This window comes from Drosophila novamexicana, unplaced genomic scaffold, assembly GCF_003285875.2.
Source record: "Drosophila novamexicana strain 15010-1031.04,08,12 unplaced genomic scaffold, DnovRS2.1 tig00000485-arrow-pilon, whole genome shotgun sequence".
Lineage (NCBI taxonomy): Eukaryota > Metazoa > Arthropoda > Insecta > Diptera > Drosophilidae > Drosophila > Drosophila novamexicana.
Window position 1 is genome coordinate 4,730,916 of NW_020824808.1, and position 21,646 is coordinate 4,752,561.

The window sequence follows — 21,646 nt, forward strand, 5'->3', positions numbered from 1 at the left end:
TTTGCTAATATACTAGTTTTTTTACTTAATCGAAGTTCGTAAACTTGTTTATAAATAATAGACGATCGTTTAAATAAACGCACAAACTGTTATTAAATATTTCGAAAATCTTCAAAAATGTATTGCTTTGAAAAGTAGGCAAGGCGCTTCGTTTCTCACGAAAAATGTCAAATATATTTTCTATTTCAAATTGAAACAAGTGAAAGGGGGGAGATACACTCCACTAGATGAAAGAGATACCCAATAAACATATCCTTATATGTCCTGTAAATTAGTAAGACACTCTTTCTGAATGGGGACAAGCATGTGATACTCTTCCGAAATGAATGTGAAAGTGTGTGCTACGGAGCGTTTTAGGCTGGCCACTAAGTAGATGACACAAGTTTGCAATAAGAGGACACTCAACTTAAATTTTCATTTATTTAAAGGAGCATCGCTCACAGGATTGTGCAGTACAATCTGGCTACTGATTTCGAAACGATCCTGGATACCCAGTACGGAAGGGTGCGCGGCCTTCAACGTAAGACTCTCTACGACGAAGAGCTCTACTTTGCCTTCGAGGGTATACCCTATGCCAAGCCGCCCTTAGGTGAGCTGCGTTTTCGGGCGCCCCAACCACCGGAGACGTGGACCCACATCATGGACTGTAGGCACCCACGTTCAAAGCCCATGCAGCGACATTTGGTATTGCATGTAGTCGAGGGTTCCGAGGATTGCCTTTACCTAAATGTGTACGCAAAAAAACTTAAGTCGGAAAAGCCCCTGCCCGTTATGGTCTGGATCTATGGGGGCAGTTTTCAGATTGGCGAGGCCACAAGGGATGTTCACAGTCCAGATTACTTTATGCAAAAGGAAGTTATTCTAGTCACACTTAACTACAGGCTGGGAGCCTTAGGTGAGTGTACGAACAGAAGAAAAGGAAAGAAAATTGCAACCGATTGTTACCCGTCAAAGTAATACATATATATAGGCTTGTCCGATTTGGTTCGATCCTTAGAAGAGCAGCGATCAGCAGTGTTCGCCCACCATCTCATTCTATCTTTAAACTATGGGTGATATAGAATTTCACGATCTATGGTGGCGGGGTGGTTGGGGAAGACATCAACTGCAATATTAGGGAACTCCAAGTCTGACGCGCTTATACACTTTACATATTCCATTTTTCCAGAGATGCTTGGCTCTATTTTATCGGGTACCAACACTTATTTTCTTATTTCAGGTTTCCTTAGCCTCTCCGATCCGGACTTGGATGTTCCTGGCAATGCTGGGCTCAAGGATCAGGTAATGGCCCTGCGCTGGATACACGAAAACATCGCTAACTTCAATGGCGATCCGAACAACATAACATTAATGGGCCTAAGTGCGGGTGCTGCTTCCATTCAGATAATGATGAGCACGGAACAGACACGTGGACTCTTTCACAAGGCCATCCTCATGTCAGGATCGTCGCTATGCGACTGGATCGATGAGACCCGCTACGCCCAGCCCTATCTGCTGGCCTGTAAGCTGGGCTACGATGGCGATGAAAATGACCAGGAAATATTTAGCTTTCTGCAGAGCATCCCAGCAAAGGACATCAGCGGCTGTAAAAGGTTGATCATGAAGGAGGAAAAACGCGATTATGTGCTGATTCCGTTTGGACCCGTCGTTGAGCCCTACGTGAGCGAAAGCTGTGTGATCTCCATGCCGCCTTGCAAGACTCTATCCCATGCCTGGGGCAATAAGCTACCCGTGATCATTGGAGGCACCTCCTTCGAGGGCTTGGTGTTCTACCAACATATAACCGGTGATATAGAATACATGCTGGGCGCCTTTGAAGCTTTAGTACCCAGAGCGGTGCGCTATTCATCTACGCCGGCGGAGATCCAGGCTCACGTAAGACGTCTGAAGGTCTCCTATTTCGAGGATGCCACGCTAGATCAAATGGAATTTAAGGACTGCCTACATCTTCTTTCTTGCAAGCACTTCTGGCATGCTATTCATCGAACTGTGCTTGCCCGGCTGGCCTATGCGCCAAACACGCCCACCTACCTCTATCGCTTTGATTTCGACTCACAAAGCTTCAATTACTCTCGCATCATGGTGTGTGGACGCAATGAGCGTGGTGTTTGCCATGGCGATGATTTCCTCTATTTGTTTTACTGCATACCATCCTACAAATTGGAGAAGACTTCGTGGGAATACCGCACCATTGAGCGGCTGATAGGTATGTGGACGGCATTCGCGGCACACAATGATCCTAACTGCGATATTGTCAATCCAACCATTTGGGAGACCCTCAAATCAAACGGTATTCCAATGTGCTTAAACATTGGCACAAATCTTGAGTTTATTGAACTGCCCGGGAGGAAAGAACTGCAATTGTGGGATACCTTCTATAAGAAATTGAGACTATACTAAAGTTCTGAAAGATTAAAGAGGATCATGATATCATGGTCCGTAAGGTCAAACGATAGGTCAAAAAGGTGTAAAGCCTTGTTACTCAATTGGAGAGTGTATAATTGCATTACAAGCAAAATAGTAGTTTCAGAGCTAGCTTAACGTATTCCACGCGATCATAAAACAGTACGACAATTACCCAGAAATTAAAAAAAGCAGATCCATGTTACAAGGCGAGTCAAACGAAGGATAGTTGACAAATTGACAGGAGAGCAGGAACGCAGAAAAACATTTTGTACATGATTTTCTAATAACTGAACGCTTACGGAGTCAGAAAAACAAAACTTCAGAAAACGATGGTAGCAAATTGAGATATTCTCATAAAATGGCGTATAAAAAAATCTCCTAATCAACTAATAAAGGTTTGAATAAAATAGATAAACAAAATAAAACTAATTGAGAAGATTTGCCTAGAAGAGTCTAAATAAATGTGTTAATAAAGTAATACTTAGGAGCATTCAATTTGAAACTCATTTGAATTCTTTTCTTTTTTAAAAATAGTAGTTAAAAAATGATTCTAATTCTAAAAACAAGTAAGAGGTTCTAGTCGGGAGCTCCCGACTAGGGGATACCCTGAACCCTCTTATTCTAACACCAAATAAATTAATAAAAAAAGTTCCCTTGGCAGCGCTCGAATTTGCAACTGACGCATTACTTACTGTCGACTCTACTCAAGAGCCACACCAGCAAAAAAAAAAAATAATAAATCTTTCCCCGGTAGGGCTCGAACTCGCGACAGACCGCACCACTTGCTATGCCTATACTCAGCAGCCACACCAGCAATTATGTACTTATGATAAAAAAAGAAACTAAAATAACATTACAAAATAAAAAGGCAATTACTATGCTATTAGAATGCGAAGCAGACGCGCATGAATGTGTGTGTGTACATGTATACAGAAATTCTTAAAGCTGCTGCCCCATTCAATTGCGCAGTTGCATATAACTTTGGTTTTTCTTAACCGATCTTTATGAACTTTTCTACAGTATATCTTATTGTACCATAGAATATTTGTGTATTCTGAAAAAATCAATTGCATTTAAATTGTGGCTTAAATTGGTTGGCAATAAAAGTTGGGTTATTAACTTGATTTATAGCTATGAGGTGGTAGCGGGGAGGTGGCGTAGGTATGAAATGAAAGATACTTGAAATATCTATAATATTCTAGAAGCAACATATCATGTTTGGTGGCTCTCGCTCTTATTATTTACCCAATTTTCTAAAATTTTTATCGATCGCTTGGAAACGGAGTAAGTTATCGATTATCGGAAACAAACTCGATCTGCGCGGGAACTAGGAGCATCTACATCTAAAATTTCAAGTCTCTAGGTCTTATAGGTTCTGAGATCCTTTGGCTCATACATACGGACGGACGGACGGACGGACAGACAGACGGACATGGCTAGATCGACTCGGCTATTGATGCTGATCAAGAATATATATACTTTTTGGATTCAGGGTATAAAACAAAAAAATAAAAATAATTTCAAACAGCTTTTATATGCCATAATACGATTTATTTACATGTGGCTACAACACTCTCAGGGCAAGAGTTGGAGCAAACCTAAAATAATTGCTCCTTTTTATATAGGCTATCCCAGACGAGCAGCTTCTCGTGCTCGGGCTGATCGATGATCTTCACCTCATTGTCAATGTTGAGCACACGCTGTGGCAGCTCCTGCTGCGCGGGCTGCCAGTTCAGATGCGCGGTTTCGGCGCAATTGGGATTGGAGGTGGCCGCAAAGGATGTCCAAATTTCCACCAGGCGCTGTATGGTGCGATATTCTCCCGATGCTTTGTCCAGTTTCCAGGACTGCGAGTTGCGGAACAAATAGCTCAGCTCATCCGCATGGGCAACGCCCTTCTTAATGTCATCGCCACAAAACTTCTTGCGATAGAAATTGAAATCTGGCGAATCAAAGTCGAAGCGATAGTAATAGGTGGGCGCCTTGGCATAGGCCAGACGGGCTTGCAAAGTGCGATGGAAGCCATGCCAAAAGATCTTATAGGAATAGTACTGAAAGAAGCAGAAATTTGTTTAACAGAATATGGAATATTGATTGCTTTAGTCGGGAGTGTCCGACTAAGACTAGGGGTCGGAGATGCCTCATGCTAACTATTACATACATTCTCAAAACACTATTATAACCTTTTCCCATTTTGAACAGGGTACAGGGTACAAGAAAGTGTTTCAAACTCACGTCCAAAAAATTCATGATGTGCTCTGAACTGGGTCTAGCATCACCAAAGTACAATTTTATCAGCTTGTTGCTGAACTCCAAATTCTGCTGTTTCGTATTGAGCAAAAGCACTTCGTAAGGAATTATACGCAACGGATCCTGCGGCAAGGTATCCAAGCCCTTGAGATTGGCTTTCAGAGCTGGATACATGAACAGGCCCTCGAAGGAGACACCGCCCATCATGACGGGCAGCTCATTGCTCCACGCCTCGCGTGCCATTTCCAGCTGCCGCTTGGGCGCCACGCAGTCCGGCATGATGTACGGCTCCACGGTGGGCCCAAAAGCATAGATGAGGCCATTGCGTCGATCCTCGGCGGTGAGCAGGCTGTGATTAACCAGCTGATGTGGCGCCACGCCCCGCAAATGTTCCAACACCAGGCGATCAATGTTTTCGCCCTCATAGCCATGCGCCTTAGCTAGCCGATAGGCGAAATCTGCGGGAGGCGTATTTGACCAGTAATTGTGCAGGGTGCCCGACATGGGTATGGCCTTGTGGAAGAGTCCACGCGTCTGCTCTGTGCACATCATATAGTGGGTGGAGCAGCCGCCGGCGCTCTCGCCAAATACCGTTATGTTGTTTACATCGCCATTGAAATGGGAAATATATTGCTTGACCCATTTGAGAGCTAGAACCTGATCCTTGAGTCCAGCATTACCAGGCACCTCTAAGCTGGGGTCTTTCAGACTGAGAAAACCTATGTGAATGAGATAAGGAAGAAAGCATATGTAACGTTAGCTTGAAAAAAACTAGAAAGGCTAAAAACGAATACAGAAACTAGAGGTGCAGATTTTCCTCATAAAGGAAAAACTACTAAAAACTTGGAATGAATTTAAATTTCACTTTCTTTTACACTCAATAAAAGGTATAGAATTGGTGCACTTTAAATCTAAGCGAAAATATCTCATTTACAGCTCGTACTTTATACCCTTTGGAAGCTATCAGCGATAAGAGAAACTTGTTCAATAACAAAACAATCTAATTTTGGAGATTGTCATTACGATTAGATATTTAATTCTTACCCAGACAATCAACGCGATAGTTGAGCGTTACTAGAACGACATCTTTAGCCATAAAATAATCCGGCGCATACAGCTCCCGGGTGGCCTCGCCTATGGAAAATGCACCACCGTATATATAAACCATAACAGGCAGGGGTTTTGCCGTCTTAAGCTGTTATCAGTGGAACATGGGCAATTATAGCTATCCATCACAGGTTATATTCTATTTTCAGATAGTCACCTGCTTGGCGTACACATTCAGGTAGAGACAATCCTCGCTGCCCTCGATGACACCAGTTAACATGGCCTTCTGCACAGGCTTCTCGGCAAAGTGGGTGCAATCCAGTACACCGGACCAGGGTTTTGCCGGCAATGGCGCCTTGAAGCGCAGCTCGCCCAGCGGCGGTTGGGCAAAAGGCAAACACTCGAAGCTGAAGTAATCGTCATCGTAGAGAGTGCGACGTTTAACGCCCCTTATCTGGCCCACGGGCAGTTCAATCTCACAAGTCTCCAGGCTAAAATAACGATTATAAAATTTGTTAATTATGTGTATGATATTAAAAAAATGTATTTAATTATATATATGACTTTTAGACACCTCTCTGACATGATGCTAAACAATCGCTCGGTCGTCCGCTCTGCTCGCGTGCCGCTTGTCAACTGAACATCGAGTAAATCAAAAGAACGTCGCAAAGCTAAAGAGTGTACACAGATGGCCATAAAAACATGTACACCAACCGTGGTGGCTGGTGGAACTGATTTATCGCGCATTTGTTGGGTTTTTTGAGTTGTATATTTAAAGAAAAAACAGCCAGGCAGAATTCTTAATACTCTTATATGGAACCAGTGAAACTTGGCGAATAGCTTATATTATTCGATATACAGTAGTGGACAAAGAATATGATCCGTCATATCAAATATTAGTTTAACCGCGAAAAGAAATATTTCATAAGTGTACCAAATGTTAGTTTAAAATTTTAGTGTTATATATACATATACCGCAACAAAACCAGCCATGGTTTATATTTATATTATTATGCTATTTACAGAAGTGGACAAAAAGATAGGATACGGTGTTAATTTTAACGGCATCATGTAATTCTGAATATGTATTAACAGTAATTAATAGTTTAAAGTAAAATAGCACACATAATGTTAGCAGATGGAATTCGACACAACAAGTATGTTTACTTACTCTTTATTATTTTAATACCCTGAGCCCATTAAAAATAGATAAAAAGGGTATAATGTATTTGTGTATTTATGTATGTAACAGGCAGAAGGAAGCATCTCCGACCCCATAATGTATATAAATTCTTGATCAGCATTAACAGCCGAGTCGATCTAGCCGTGTCCGTCTGTCCGTATGTATGAACGCAAGGATCTCAGAGCCTATACGAGCTAGAGACTTGATATATTATCTGTAGGTCCTTCTAGCTAATGCGCAGTACGAGTTTCCGGAAACCGATAACTTCGTTTCCAAGCAATCGATAAAAATCGATAAATCGATATCGAAATCCTGCTTTTTGAACAAAATGGGTAAACAGTCACCAAAATTGATATGTTGCTTCTAGAATAGTAGAAATATATCAAGTATCTTTCATTTTAAACCTATCGCCACCTCCCTGCTACTACATCATAGCTATAAATCAAATATTAAAACCAAATTTTAAAAGCAATTGAGTTTTTGAGAATACACAAATATTATATATGATGATGTACTGTATGAGATACAAAAGTTATGTGTTTTGGCTACCCACGTGAATGCGGCAGCTAAGGAAAATTTCAATATATGTACACACACATTCATGCGCGTCTGCTTTTAAGTCTATCAACAGCATTGCAATTGAGATTGTTTTATTTTTTGTGCTGCTATTTTAATCCTTTTTTTTTTATTGAAGCAAACGAGCGCATAGCGCGATCTGAATTTTGTGTTGGTAGAAGAGGGTTCAGCGTATTTCCTAGCCGGGAGCTCCAGACTAGAGCCCCCTACTTGTTTTTATTATACATTATCTAAAATTACATAAGCTGGTTCCTTATCGTAACTTATCAGAGCTCACAGATTCACAGTTAAATGAGTTCCATTTTAGCATTTCTGTACAATTGTTCGTAAAACATTAACTTCAAACGCTCCGGCTGTGCAATGAACTTGAGTTCCTCATTGATATTCAGACACATTGTGGGTTCATTCTGTGAGACCGGCTGCCAGTCGACCAATGACTGGATGAGTGGCGCATTCGGATTGGATCTGCGGGCGAATTCTGTAAACATGGCAATCATGCGACACAGGGTTATGTATTCCGCTCTTGATTTGTCCAGCTTGAAGGTGCCGGGCAACTTAAATATATAGCACAACTCATCGGCATGATGAAGGCCACGCCTTTCGGGTCCCCAATAGCGTATGCGATATAGATTGAAATCAGGTGAATCAAAGTCGAAGCGATACAGGTAATTCTCGGCCTGGCTATAGGCCAGCCGGGCGCTAATCAGACGCTGCTGATAGTGCAACAGGTTGAGCGCGAAGATCTCAGATATGCCTGAGGCATGCGATACGTTCAGATCCGAACTGTGCACGCCACAAAACTTCTTCACCAGCGTCTGTCCCAGGTGGCGACACGCGCTGGGCTCGCAGCGCCGGAGTATGGAATACGGCAGCATGAACTCCGGACGCTCCTGGCAAGCTTTCAGCACTGCTGCATCCTTTGTCATATCGCATGTACTACTAAACAAATCCTCGTTGCTGGTGCTGCCAATGATGATCGGCAGGCGATTGCTCCATGCGCTGCGCTGCAATATCCGCGGCTCATCCAACAGCACAGCACCCTGTGTGGCATAGGGCTCCACTCGGGGCATAAAAAGAGGTAACCCAGAGCTTTGCAGGCGTTCATATAGCTGTCGAAAGTCCGTCTTGGCCAAAAGTTTGGGATCTGCAGCATTTAGATAGTGCCATACTTGGACATCGTTGTTGGCGCCCTCATAGCCCAAATGCTTGGCCAGCTCGTACTCCACGTTGGGCCGATTGCATGTATCCGGATGGAAACCAGCCAAAAGTATCGCCTTGTCGAAGAGTCCTTCCGCCAGCGGGCTCACCATCAGCAGGTGCACCAGACAGCTGCCCGAACTGTGGCCGAATAGCGTAATGTTATTCGCATCGCCATTGAAGCTGCGCACATTGGCCCTTATCCACTTAAGGGCCAGCACAATATCCTTTATGCCCGCGTTGCCGGGTATGCCCAGCGACGGATCCGAAAAGCTCATGAAACCTGCGCACGTTCACATAGCATTAGCTTTAGCTTCGATTTCTTTTCGGATACCCACCAAATGGACCCAATCGATAGCCAATGCTGATGTAGATCACCTGCTCGCGCATGAAATAATCAGGTGAAAAGAAGCGCCTTGTCGGATCCCCACTCTTAAAGGCACCGCCATGCACATAAACCATCACTGGCAACGGCTTTTTGCTGGTTAGCTAAAATAAATATATTCTAATAATCTCAATCCGTGCATGTGTAATTTGATGAAAACTCACGCTTTTCACGGCTATATTTAGATACAGGCAGTCCTCGCTACCCTCAACCTGCTTTGTTAAGCTGGCCACTTGCAGGCACTTGTCCCTCGGCTCGGTACAGTCGCGTACGCCCAGCCAAGACTCCGCATTCTGCGGAGCTCTAAAGCGCAGCTCACCCAATGGCGGCTGGGCGTAGGGAATGCCATCGAAGCTATAGTAGAGCTCATCAAAGAGACTGGTGAGTAACGCGCCACGCACCTCACCATGCGTGGTAAGCACCACAGGCGAAGTATCCGAGCTGCAAATGATTTCACTCTGTTAATCTTGGAGTTTGGCTTTTATCCGACCGCTACCTACTAGTCCGTTGCCATTTAAGGTTTGTCGCAAATTAACTGAAAGTAAAAAACCCTCCACTTATATAGACGCATACGCTTTTCTGAAATTATCTAATGTGGTAAAATTCCAAACTGCGAGCCAGTGCTGCCAATTTTTCTAGCTACATGTGGCTAATTGCACAGTTCGTTAACCGGAAAATATTAATTTTGAACCGATTTGGTTTTAATTTGGCAGATTAGAACCAAGTACGGGCAACTCTCGTTTCCAATTAGTGGCTAGAATGCTAATTCAGCTTCTTGTAGCTATTTTTAAAATTGGCTTTAGCTACTTTTTGCTGTGGTGAAATGATCGTTCTGGTGAGAACTAATCTGTCTAGCGTTGTGGTGCGAACTTTAATGCCAATTTTGGCATTGGTAAAGCGATTGTTGTCGTGAATTTAGATAATCTAACATTTTATTATAGTAAAATAAAAGTTAAAGATAAGTTTATCTTTTGATGTTTCTTAGGAGTACCAGCACTATAAGCCAAAATAATAAACAGAGAATACAAAAAGATAAGACATAACATTTTATAGAACTATATAACGCTCATAATTATTGCGTTAGCCGCAAACCACAAAATATTTATGTTAGATTAACATACTGCCAAAATGAATTATACTAAGTGGATTTTATAAATCAAGTTTACCCAATCCGTAACTTGGTTTAATACATGAATTATGTTAACAGAATTTCCTTTCATATAAGCACACTAACAGCTCACTGTTAACATTTGCTATGCTAATATACCAAACATACAGCTTTAAAAAAACATTTGGATACACTGTTAATTTAATGGCTTTGTCATTTTAGAATTTCGTTTATATTAAGGCAGAGTTATCTCACTCGCGCCTTATAGACGCTATCCCAAACCCGCAACTTGGTCAGCTCTGGCAATTCGATCACCCTCATGGCCTCCGAAATGTTTAGGCACTTCATATTCTTTTTACTTAATGGCTCCCAAGCCGTTCCCTTGGCCAAGTTGGATTCAACACTCCCGCAATTTGGATCTGAAGTGCTAGCAAATGTGGTCAGTATGTCAATCATGCGCTCAATGGTTTGAAACTCGGCCGTGTGCTTGTCCAGCTTCCAGGAGAAATCGCCATACCAAATATACGAATGATCATCCACATGGGCAACGCCACGCAGCTTATCGCCGCAATATTTTAAACGTTGATGATTGAACGTGGATGAATCAAAATCGAAGCGATATAGATAGGTGGGCTCTGTGGAGCATTGTAGGCGTGCCTTGATGGTGCGCAATATGGGATGCCAGAAGACCTTATAACTGGCGTACTGCAAGAATGGAAAATGAATATTCGTTTATACATACAATTTAAGATAAAAGAACAATATACGCCCACCTCACAATAGGCCGCCACGCTGTCTGGATTCAGCTCCAGTGGCTTATCCCGGAAGTGCATATATTGTATACGCTTGCCCAGCGTACGGGCCAAGGCCTGCGGCAGCGTGCGTTTCAATTCCAGCGGCAGCAGATGCTCCGGCTGGCTCTTGAGGCTGGTGAGCAAATAGGGCGACATATGCACACGTCCATACATTAGCAGACCCTCAAAGGAGGTGCCACTCATCAAGAGCGGAATATTATTGCCCCATGCATTAGCGAGCAGCTCAATGGGCTGCTTGGATATCGCACAGGACTCGGTGGCATATGGCTCCACGACGGGGCCAAACTGAAAGACACTGTCATCCAAGTTTTCTGCTTCGCTGAGCAGATAAGGCTTCACAAGCTGATCGCCAGGCACGCTCTGTAGAAACTCCAAAATCTTGAGATCCGAGGCCATCTCCAACTTCTGCATGCCCAGATTTTCAGCGAGTCGCCGCGCCAAATTGGGCACCGCACATTGCGCCCAGGAGCACAAAGCATTTCCAGACTGCATAATGGCTTTCTGAAAGAGGCCCTGGGCATGCGGATTCACCATAAGATAATGCACTGAAGCGGCGCCAGCACTTTCACCAAATGCAGTTACATTCGTTGGATCCGCATTAAAACTGGATGCATTCTTTGTGATCCATTTTAAAGCCATCAGTTGATCCTTTAAGCCGGCATTGCCGGGCACTCCCGCCGCAGGATCCTTCAGGCTGAGAAAGCCCAGTGGGCCCACACGATACGAAACGGTGGCCACGACCACATCGCGCATCATAAAATAGTCGGGACTGTGTAAATCTCTGGTGGGATCACCCTTTTCAAAGCCACCGCCAAAGAAAAAAACAATCAGCGGCAACGGCGTCTCCGTGTGCAGCTAAAGCGAGGCACAGTTTACCAATTAAGGTTTTTACTTTTACTACAATTGGGGTGCGTGACTCACCGACTTGGCATACACATTCAGATACAGGCAATTCTCAACGCCCTCCAGCTGCTGGGTGTACTGATTGAACTGCAGCGGCTTCTCGCCCTTCTGCCGGCAGTTCAGCGCCTGTTTCCAGGGATGTATAGGCTGTGGCGCCTTGAAGCGCAAGGAGCCCAGGGGCGGACGCGCGTAGGGTATGCGCTCGAAGCTGACGTAATCATCGCTGTATATGCTTGTACAATGTTTTCCCACAACCGGCCCACTTTTCGTCTGCACAACGGCGTCGGAAACGCTGCAAAATGATATAATCAAATTATCGTACGATCGTAATATATCCGACAACTCACCTCGCCATTTTCAGCTGTGGTCTGAGCGGCTTTTACACGTTGGCGCGATGTTCTCCTAGGTTTTTTATTGGCGCTTTTTTGTTTTTTTATCTAGATAAAAACATTTATAGAGGTTGTTTTTGTCGCTAGCGCACAAGACACCACACAAATATAAGCTGAACAACAAGTGCAAGGCCAAAAAATCAAATATCAAATTTTTAATATCAGAGACAGCTGATTTTGTGTTAGCTGCTTTGTTTTCGGTAAGGGCTAATATTTATAAATGCTTCGTTTGCTGACATCGTAACGGTTGTGGCTGCTTTCTATCAGCAATGCACGCGAAGCTTTACGGCTGCCGGTGACGAAGGCGGCGCTGAATGCGACTGCGAAGGTTTATTTATTTATTTTTTCCAGGGCTGCACCAACACTTTTTAGCACCATTCTAATGTTAAAATCAGAATTACTTATGCCGATATTATATTTAATGTTATGCCCATAATAAACTATAACTTTAAATAAGCGTACTTTCCTAATAATGTTTTTAATATTTTTAATATTGAACTTAAAGCATTTACGCAGTTACATTTTGTATGCTGCTGCAGCCCTGGCAAACCAAATTGCTGATTCAAGTGCACTTGAATGTTGGGGCTACACTGAAAGATAGGCGGAATGAATGATAAGTTGGAACAACAAATAAAACACTGTTTAATCACTCACTTATTATTATTATTATTATTATTATTATTATTATTATTGTATTTATTTGTTTCATCCGTAGCGTCTAGCCTTTGTTTTGCTTAAGATAAACTGAATTTATAATTAGCGTGTTTTATGTGTACATTTAAATTATTAAATGCAATCCAGACATATGATAGTCATAGTTTTTGGCGAAGTATTTGTAAATGTAAATTATTTTTACCTAGAATATGGTGAAGTGCAAAAATTACTTCACATGTCAATGTGCTCGCATATTAGAATACCTAACATCATGGGGTTGCTGCTTTATGTGGAATGCATATGAACTGATATATATGTATGTAAATATATATATATATATTTATATAATATTTATATTATATATATATATATATATATAACCATTAATAATAAATAAACAATAAATAGCATAATAATTTGTCTTAACCCCTTACATACAAACTTCCACGTGTCATTCCAGCATAATTTTTTAAACAAAACAAAGCACACTTGACACTATATATACAATAACAGCTGTTAAGCCTGGCGAGCACTGCTAATGTAAAGATAAGTCGCCAATGTTAATGTCGTGTTACGCCAATCTATTTTTATTACGCCGATGTCAAAAATTTCTATTGAGAGAGAGAGAGAGAGATAAGTTTTGGCTAGCCGTTCAGAGTACCTTGCACGCAGATATATATGTTTATACATGGCGTACATAAATATAGACATGTGTGTAATATAAATACATACATCGCCGGGACTGTTTAAATTTGCCGGCAACGTAACAAAATTCTGTTAATTGCACTGCGACGGTCAACAGGATTGGAGCAAGCAGAGCAAACAAACAGTTGATTTCAAAATAAAAAAAAAAACTGTTCGAACAATCCTAATTGATATATTACATACATATGTACTTATGTGCATGCATACATAGATACGCACATATATATACATACATAATAGGTCAATAAACATGGAGGTGCACGTTGGTATTCCAAAATTGCTGCAAATGGGCGCCAAGTGAGTATATTTACGGAGTATACAGGGTATCAGTGTAGCGGTGAACATTGGGGACAATTGGTCTCGTTATTTGAAGTCACCGTGACTGGCGCATTCTCCATGACATTGATCTTGAACATTGGACCTGGACCACAGCGGCGCGGCAATTTTTGAATGGCATCGCGCCGACTCTGTTATCTTTATATATGTAGATCAGTATCTGTTATCTACATCACCTCTAACGCTCTGCCACCCACAGACTTGTCGGTCACAAGGTGCAGCAATACCGTCTGGCCACCAGTCACACAGTCATCGTGACAACCAAATTTGGTCGAGTGCGCGGCCTACAGCGCAAGACCATCTACGATGAGGAGCTGTATTATGCCTTTGAGGGCATACCCTATGCCAAGCCGCCGTTGGGTGAGCTGCGATTCCGTGCACCGCAACTGCCGGAGCCGTGGGAGGGTGTACGCAATTGCACCACATACGGCGAGAAGCCGCTGCAGCGTAACATGGTGCTAGGCTTGATTGAGGGCTCCGAGGATTGCCTATATCTGAATGTATATGTAAAGCAGATGCAGTCGGAGAAGCCGCTGCCCGTCATGGTGTGGATCTATGGCGGTGGTTTCCAGAAAGGTGAAGCCTCTAGAGATATCTACAGTCCGGATTACTTTATGAAGCAGCCAGTGGTCTTTGTTACCATCAGCTATCGGCTGGGCGCGCTGGGTAAGTAACAAGCAGATGAATCGCACGCGCAGTCTAACCAATTTCTGTTTACCTTGCAGGTTTCCTGAGTCTCAAGGATCCCAAGCTAAATGTGCCAGGGAACGCGGGGCTGAAGGATCAGGTCCTGGCGCTACGCTGGATCAGTCAGAACATTGCCCACTTCAATGGCGATCCCAATAACATAACGCTTATGGGCGAGAGCGCGGGCGCAGCATCCGCGCACATTATGATGACCACAGAGCAGTCGCGCGGACTGTTCCACAAGGCCATACTACAGTCGGGCTGTGCGCTGTCCGCCTGGGCGGATACACCGGATCGCAACTGGGCCTATCGCCTCGCCCGGCACATGGGCTACAAGGGCAGCGAGACGGAGGCGGATGTGCTGCGCTACCTGAGCAAGGCATCTGCACGGCAAATTGCCTCGAGTGATCAGGAGATTGTGACGCAAGATGAAATGCGCAGTTTTTATCTGTTTGCCTTTGGGCCCGTTGTGGAACCCTATGAGAGTCCACACTGTGTGGTGCCCAAGCCGCACAAGGAGATGCTGGCCAGTGCGTGGGGCAATAGCATACCGCTCATCGTTGGCGGCAATTCGTTCGAGGGCCTCTTCTCGTATCAGCTTGTGCGTAACGATCCCTGGGTGATGACCCATTTTGATAATATAATACCACGCGAGGTGAGCGAGTCGAGCACACCGGAGCAACTGGAGCAGCTGGTGCGCCGGCTCAAGCAGGTCTACTTTGGGGACGAGCAGCGAGAGCGCATGGAGCTCTTCGAGGCGCTCTATATATTCTCACATCGGCAAATCTGGCATGATCTGCATCGCATGGTCATGGCCCGGCTAACCTATGCGTCCGCCACGCCCACCTACTTATATCGCTTCGACTTCGACTCGCCGCACTTCAATCAATTCCGCTGGCTTGTCTGTGGCGACCGCGTGCGCGGTGTCTCCCATGGTGATGAGTTGTCCTACCTCTTTTATAATGTGCTGGCCACCAAACTGAACAAATCCTCCCAAGAGTATCGCACCATAAAGCGCATGGTCGGAATGTGGACGGCCTTTGCAGCCAGCAGTGATCCCAACTGTCGGGCCACAGCATTGGCCAAGTGGACACCAGTGCAGCAGACACCAGACGGCGCTCACAATTGCTACAACATTAGCGAAGAAATGGAGATGATGGCACTGCCCGAGGCCACAACGCTGGCCGTCTGGGATACATTTTACGACAAAGAAGCTCTCTACTAAAAACAGAACCCAATCTTGATTCCAATGCTAGATATATATATATAAGTAAGATAAGAACTTCCAAGCTATATGATATAGTACTTCAATGTATGTATGTGCATATCTTTTATAAGTACCAGTGTGATGAGAAAAATTTATATTAAAGCATAACCAAATTCCTTGTATAAGTAACCGGTATTTAAATCCTTAAGGAACAGTGCATTCAAAATAAATCGTGTTTAAATTAAGTTTAAATGTTAGAAATATATTGTAGTTAGGTGTTAAACCTAAGCAAATTTTATATGTCCATATTAGTTCCCATCACTGTAAATAATTTCATTGCATATATTATATAAGCTACACAATAGTAACTATACATAATCCCCTTCTTCGCTTGGTAAAGATCAGAAGGCACTGAACGATTCCAGCGCAAAAAAAATAAAACTTAAAAAAAAAGTGAAGTAGTAAGAATTTCATTTAGATCTCAATTTCAACAATCTCAATCATAAAAAAATGTTATAGCAATTTTATAGAAGCGTGTTCGATACTTTTATAAACAAAATAGCTATAGGACATTTCATTTTAATATTTTTATTTTTAAGAGGACATCAAAAAGCAAATTTATAAATCTAGATTTAACAGATTTAATTTTTTTAAATATATAAATACATTTTTAAATTTATGCATAATGTAAAAAGTCTTTATGTACATACAGTATGTCAATAAAGTGTTTTTACTAACGAAAAAAAACTAATTTTTTGGGTTTAGTTGAAAATAAATGTACCTAAAAGTGAGAATTTTTTTTCAATTATAATTTATTTCGATTCTATATTTTTCCTAGAACTTAATGGCAAATGTACATATGTATAAATTCTACAGACTTCATAATAATAAAAATAAAACTTAAGTTAAAATTGGCATCAGCAATTATTAAATCGAAAATATCCATTTCAAATCTAATTTCTAATTATTTTTGTATTGAATAAAACATTTCAAGCTATTAACATTTTAAGTTTTGTCTAACGTGTGTCGCACACGTTACGACATTCCAAGACCATCGATTAATTGTTACATGTGTGAACTACATTAGACCTGTTTGAAAATTCGATAGAGCGGAATACAGCTCTGAAATCTATGTCAATTCTGACATCCGGCAACCCAGCAAAATTCCTTTTCCGTTTGAAAGCCGGCGAGAACAAACCAACTTGAAGAATTGAGCAATAGAGGAAATGTAAAAAGCATATTTATTCTCAAAGTAAAATCAGTGGAGTGCTAACATTTGATTGAGTTATAGTTAAAAAACTTAACAAGCGTAAATGAGAGCACGCGTAGTCTGTGAGGGGTAAGTATCTTAATAATTTTGCAAAAATAATACTGAATGTAAATAAAATTGAGCTCTTGCATTTATTTATTAACTTCAATTGCCCTTGTTGAGCTTCATGTGAGTAAATGTAAATATTTTGGAAAGCGTCGCAATTGCCGGATGTCTCACGTTTTCTAAGAAATTCGCGCAGACGCCGAAAAACAAGTGTCGATGTGTGTGTGTATAGTAATATGGCTGCAAATATGTGTGTGCGTGCGTGTATGTACGTCTGCATGTATACAATAGCTTGGCTAAATAAATATATACAAACATTTTTATGGAAACTCATGTAATTGACCGACGGAAAAATCTTATGATATGCAGTTTAGGTTGATAAGTTTTGAATGTTTTAATAATTATTTAAGAGTATCAAATAAAGTTTGTAACAGTTTTCATTTAACATTTGCCTTACACAGGTAAAAGCTTCGTCGTCCTAATATCTTGAGTTGTCTGATTAAATGAATAATTATAATTGCGCATTAAAAACGTTTTAATTAATTTTTGCTAAAGCTTTTTTATTCAACAATTTTAACATTTCCTTTATAAAGTTTTAGAATTTTACGCAGACTTGCCAACACACACACACCCACTGCGTGTTTAATTGCGATTGGCATCTAGCTTTATCTCGCTTTAACCTGTACAAGCCAGCGGCAGCATTACCAGCGTGCATAACAATGTTACATACCTGCTGGCAACGCTGTAGTGCGGTGGCTTTCAATTTTCAGTGCGTAACTTTTAGCATTTGTCAATTATGGCGCCTTTTTGTTAACTTTTTATACCCTGAACCCATTAAAAATGGGTAAAAACGGGTATATTGTATTTTTGCAAAATGCAAATGTATATAACAGCCAGAAAGAAGCATCTCTAACCCCATAAATTATATATATTCTTGATCAGCATCAATGGCCGGGTCGATCTAGCCATGTCCGTCTGTCTGTCTGTCCGTCTGTCCGTATGTATGAACGCAAGGATCTCAGAGCTTATAAGAGCTAGAGAACTGAAATGTAGGTCCTCCTAGTCCGTACGCAGATCGAGTTTGTTTCCGATAATCGATAACTTACTCCGTTTCCAAGCAATCGATAAAAATCAATATCGATATCCTGTTTTTTGGGCAATTTTGGTAAATAATAAGAGCTAGAGTCACCAAACTTGACATATAGATTCTAAAATAGAATATATATATGCATTTGCAGTTGGAAGAAGAGGGTTCAGGGTATCCCCTAGTCGGGAGCTCCCGGGTATAACTTCTTACTTGTTGACTTTTACCTCGCTTTACAATTTCACAACAATTTCCAATCAATGTAAAAAAAGAAGAAAATGTCACATACCAATAAGACTTTCCACAGTGCCAAAAATGTTACAAAAAAAAAAAAAATAAAATAAAGTAAAATGTTAACAATGTTGATGAAATTGCCAAACTTTCAGCTGCAAAGTGAAAGTGAAATGGAAATTATGAAAATTGCGGAAAATTGTAAGCCAGTAACAAGTGAAAATTTGATGAGCTATCAAAATATAACGTTTATTTATATATTGTAGTAAAAATGTCTATTATGTGCTTAATTCTTAAGCGGCGGCTGTTGTTAATTAAAAATTGTCATAAATCCCCTGAAGTTTAACCCCATTTACACTCGAGTGGGCTGCTGAGAAATGGCAATAAGCATTTTCCTTTAGCCTTCTTTTTTTTTATATTTTCCTGGGGCCCAAGCCCCATGCTCAAGGATTTTACGTATTGCTCAAGTACTTAATTACACTTGCGCGCACTTTAATTTTCAGCTGCAAAGTAGGATGGGCGCGGGTGTGAGAAAGGGGTAGGCGTGGGTGCTGCACAAAGAAATTTAAATTAGGCCGGCAAGTCAATGTGAGCCGAATCCTTGTAAATTATAGGCTTAAGCTGCTGTCGGGACGCGCAACTTCCCATTGGGGTTACATGCTGCTCAGCTCGGGAAGCCTTTGGGGCAGAAGGCTCGCCGGCTACCCAAAAGGCTTATTAAATTATGTACACAACGACGGCTTGCTCTGTCTTTTTGTACTGAACATCAAGCAAGCAATCTAATCTCACTATAAGCTCAACTCCACTCAAATTGGACTGACTGCAAGCGCTCGTAAGTAAATTGAATGTCAAAGGGTTACGTTTTCAATGTCTAAAATATGCAGCAGTCATAACTGCTTTGCCATAAAATCAAAGAACATAGAGTACAGCTTTTATATCCAGAATGGGCATAAAAAAACAACTGCAGAGCATAAAAAAAATTTGGGTACAATTTCAATTTTTTTTCTTTTCTTTTATTGCAGTCAAGGGAATTTTCTCCATGAATTTTAGCTTCAGCTTTTTTTTCATATTATTTTCTCGAAACTATTTTGATTCTGAAATTGCAGACAAATTTCTATGCGCTCGCATTATGCGGCTTTTGTTGTGCGTGGGGCCAAGTTTTTAGGGTATAACAAACACAAGAATTGAACATTGATTTGTGCGCCCCACTGTTTTGTGTCCAGGGTGGTAGAGAGGGAGGTTATGCTGAATTTACTAAAGAATTTGAAACAGCTTCAATTTTGCCAGAGCTTTGTGTTCTGGATGAGGGGAACAGGGGAAATGTATGAAGTTTTTCGTGCATGGAAAACGTTCGAAAATGTTGTTCAATTATTTCATTAGTTTAAGTGCAATTTTCAGTTTCTGGTTTCTTGAGGGCAAACAAAATTTGCAAATCAAAAGATTAATAAATAATATGCAGCAATTAAAATAATTACAGAATATTTTATTTGAAAGCAGCAAATAAAGTTCAGGTTAAGCCAAACAGATTTCTAAGAAAGAAAAAATTTATAAATATATATTTAAAACAAATTTAAATTTCCATTAGCAGTTGGGACGCATCTTGGCAAGAATCTGGCTTCAAGTATCTGTAACTTTTTTTTTGCCGTTCATAATTAAACAGTGAACGAAACCCTGAAACAATACCCAAAAGAGCCTATTAGCCCAAACCCAAAAGGGCAAACTTTATTAAGAACATTTTTTTTGTTAATATAAATTAGATCTTTTATTTTGGGTCCTAGCTGCTGGTAAAAAGGTGGGCGGGGCCAAGCAGAAAAGTAATTTAGTTAAAAAATAAATAATTATTAAACAGCTGAGAAAGGTACAAAAAAACAAAACGGTTGCCACATCAAACTTTTCCAAGACGAAGCGAACCGAAGCCAAATGCAACCAGGAATAGGAAAAGTTATACTTGAGCAGCATTTTTAATAAATTAAAATGGTGGGGTGGACACGGGAGGGCACAGAAGAAAAAAAATACATAAATTAAGTTGGAAAAGAAGGGAGTCAACGTAGCCAGCCGTCAATTGTCAAATAATGGACTCTTATTAACTAAAGCGCTTTTTGATCTGCCAGGCAAATTACACGCCACAACGCGGCGATTTACAACACTGAAAATATAGGTGGGGCTGGCGGTGGCTTGCTGTTATGGGTGCAGTGCATGCCATATAACACTTGCCTGCTTTTGTGGGACGTGGTCTATAGTTGGGCATCGCGTTGTGCGGAGTGCCGTCTGTGGCATTTGTAATTCACTTTGATTAAATATGCAGAGCGTTGGGCATTTGCATGGGCTGGGACTGGGATTGGAGGGGAGCAGTGCATTAAAATGCCGCAACAATGTGGCAGCAGAGATACAACGACTGCAAGTGACTGTCGTCCTGCAGTATCCTTCTTGCACAAGTCAAATAGTCAAGCCAGAAGCCGAAGTTGGACAAGAAAGCGCAAAACAAGTTTTGTGAATTTCGGCAACTGCAGCGTGTCCTCTGACAGGATATAAAACAATCAGCGCAAGCTAGCGGAACAGGAAGTGTTGCTGTCGCTTACCCCACCACCCAGCGCTTCCACTGCGCTGCGGGTGCTCAGGGCAATGAGAATTGTTGCGGCAGCTATATGTATGTGAGTTTCTTGCGGCTGTTGTGAAATGTACTCCGATACTGTCTTGTGGCCGCCATGCGGCCTGTCCTGCTGGAAGACGCCACAGCAGCGCACCACCTCCCACCGCCGCAACCGACTGAGAACTGCTTTATGCGCTGCGTCTGTTTGACTATTGTCTGGTCTTCAGCTGCAATGTTTCGGGTTTATTAATATGGCAAATTGAAATTTCACGCTTTGTTGCGATGCCTTTGGTCCGCCTGTCCGTCTGTCTGACTGACGGGCTACTTTTTGTGTGGTTAAGCCAACGATTGCACCAACCGCACTATCGCAGCGCTTCGCCAGACATTTGGCCTTGCAATTTGATTTATATTCAATGGTATTTGATTAATTGGCCTCAAACTGTTTCAGTTATTCGTGACATGCGGATTGAAGAAAAATGAAACGATAAACGCGATGCGATTAGTCAAGCTGACAGGATATTCTGTTCGAGAAATGTAATATAGAATATGTAACCTAAGGAATTAAGCGTTTTTTATAA

General features: G+C 41.7%; 4 protein-coding genes across 4 annotated transcripts; 2 read left to right on the plus strand and 2 right to left on the minus strand.

Moving 5' to 3' along the window:
• The first annotated feature begins 181 nt into the window (after window positions 1-181).
• On the plus strand, window positions 182-2,887 carry LOC115761266 (esterase B1-like). Its single transcript, XM_030702980.1, has 3 exons — window positions 182-369; window positions 429-895; window positions 1,220-2,887. The coding sequence occupies exons 1-3, from the start codon at window positions 323-325 to the stop codon at window positions 2,398-2,400; spliced, it is 1,695 nt and encodes a 564-aa protein (XP_030558840.1). The 5' UTR covers window positions 182-322; the 3' UTR covers window positions 2,401-2,887.
• Window positions 2,888-3,949: 1,062 nt separating this feature from the next.
• On the minus strand, window positions 3,950-9,573 carry LOC115761509. Its single transcript, XM_030703277.1, has 9 exons — window positions 9,545-9,573; window positions 9,209-9,485; window positions 8,998-9,148; window positions 7,767-8,942; window positions 6,278-6,374; window positions 5,921-6,194; window positions 5,701-5,851; window positions 4,642-5,375; window positions 3,950-4,457 (listed from the first exon to the last, which is right to left on the minus strand). The coding sequence occupies exons 1-9, from the start codon at window positions 9,556-9,558 to the stop codon at window positions 4,005-4,007; spliced, it is 3,327 nt and encodes a 1,108-aa protein (XP_030559137.1). The 5' UTR covers window positions 9,559-9,573; the 3' UTR covers window positions 3,950-4,004.
• A 385-nt stretch (window positions 9,574-9,958) lies between these two features.
• Window positions 9,959-12,496, minus strand: LOC115761267 (esterase B1). The gene is made up of 4 exons (XM_030702981.1): window positions 12,218-12,496; window positions 11,889-12,162; window positions 10,926-11,822; window positions 9,959-10,857 (listed from the first exon to the last, which is right to left on the minus strand). The coding sequence occupies exons 1-4, from the start codon at window positions 12,223-12,225 to the stop codon at window positions 10,399-10,401; spliced, it is 1,638 nt and encodes a 545-aa protein (XP_030558841.1). The 5' UTR covers window positions 12,226-12,496; the 3' UTR covers window positions 9,959-10,398.
• A 1,014-nt stretch (window positions 12,497-13,510) lies between these two features.
• On the plus strand, window positions 13,511-16,074 carry LOC115761263 (esterase B1-like). Its single transcript, XM_030702977.1, has 3 exons — window positions 13,511-13,915; window positions 14,154-14,620; window positions 14,680-16,074. The coding sequence occupies exons 1-3, from the start codon at window positions 13,869-13,871 to the stop codon at window positions 15,864-15,866; spliced, it is 1,701 nt and encodes a 566-aa protein (XP_030558837.1). The 5' UTR covers window positions 13,511-13,868; the 3' UTR covers window positions 15,867-16,074.
• Window positions 16,075-21,646: the final 5,572 nt, after the last annotated feature.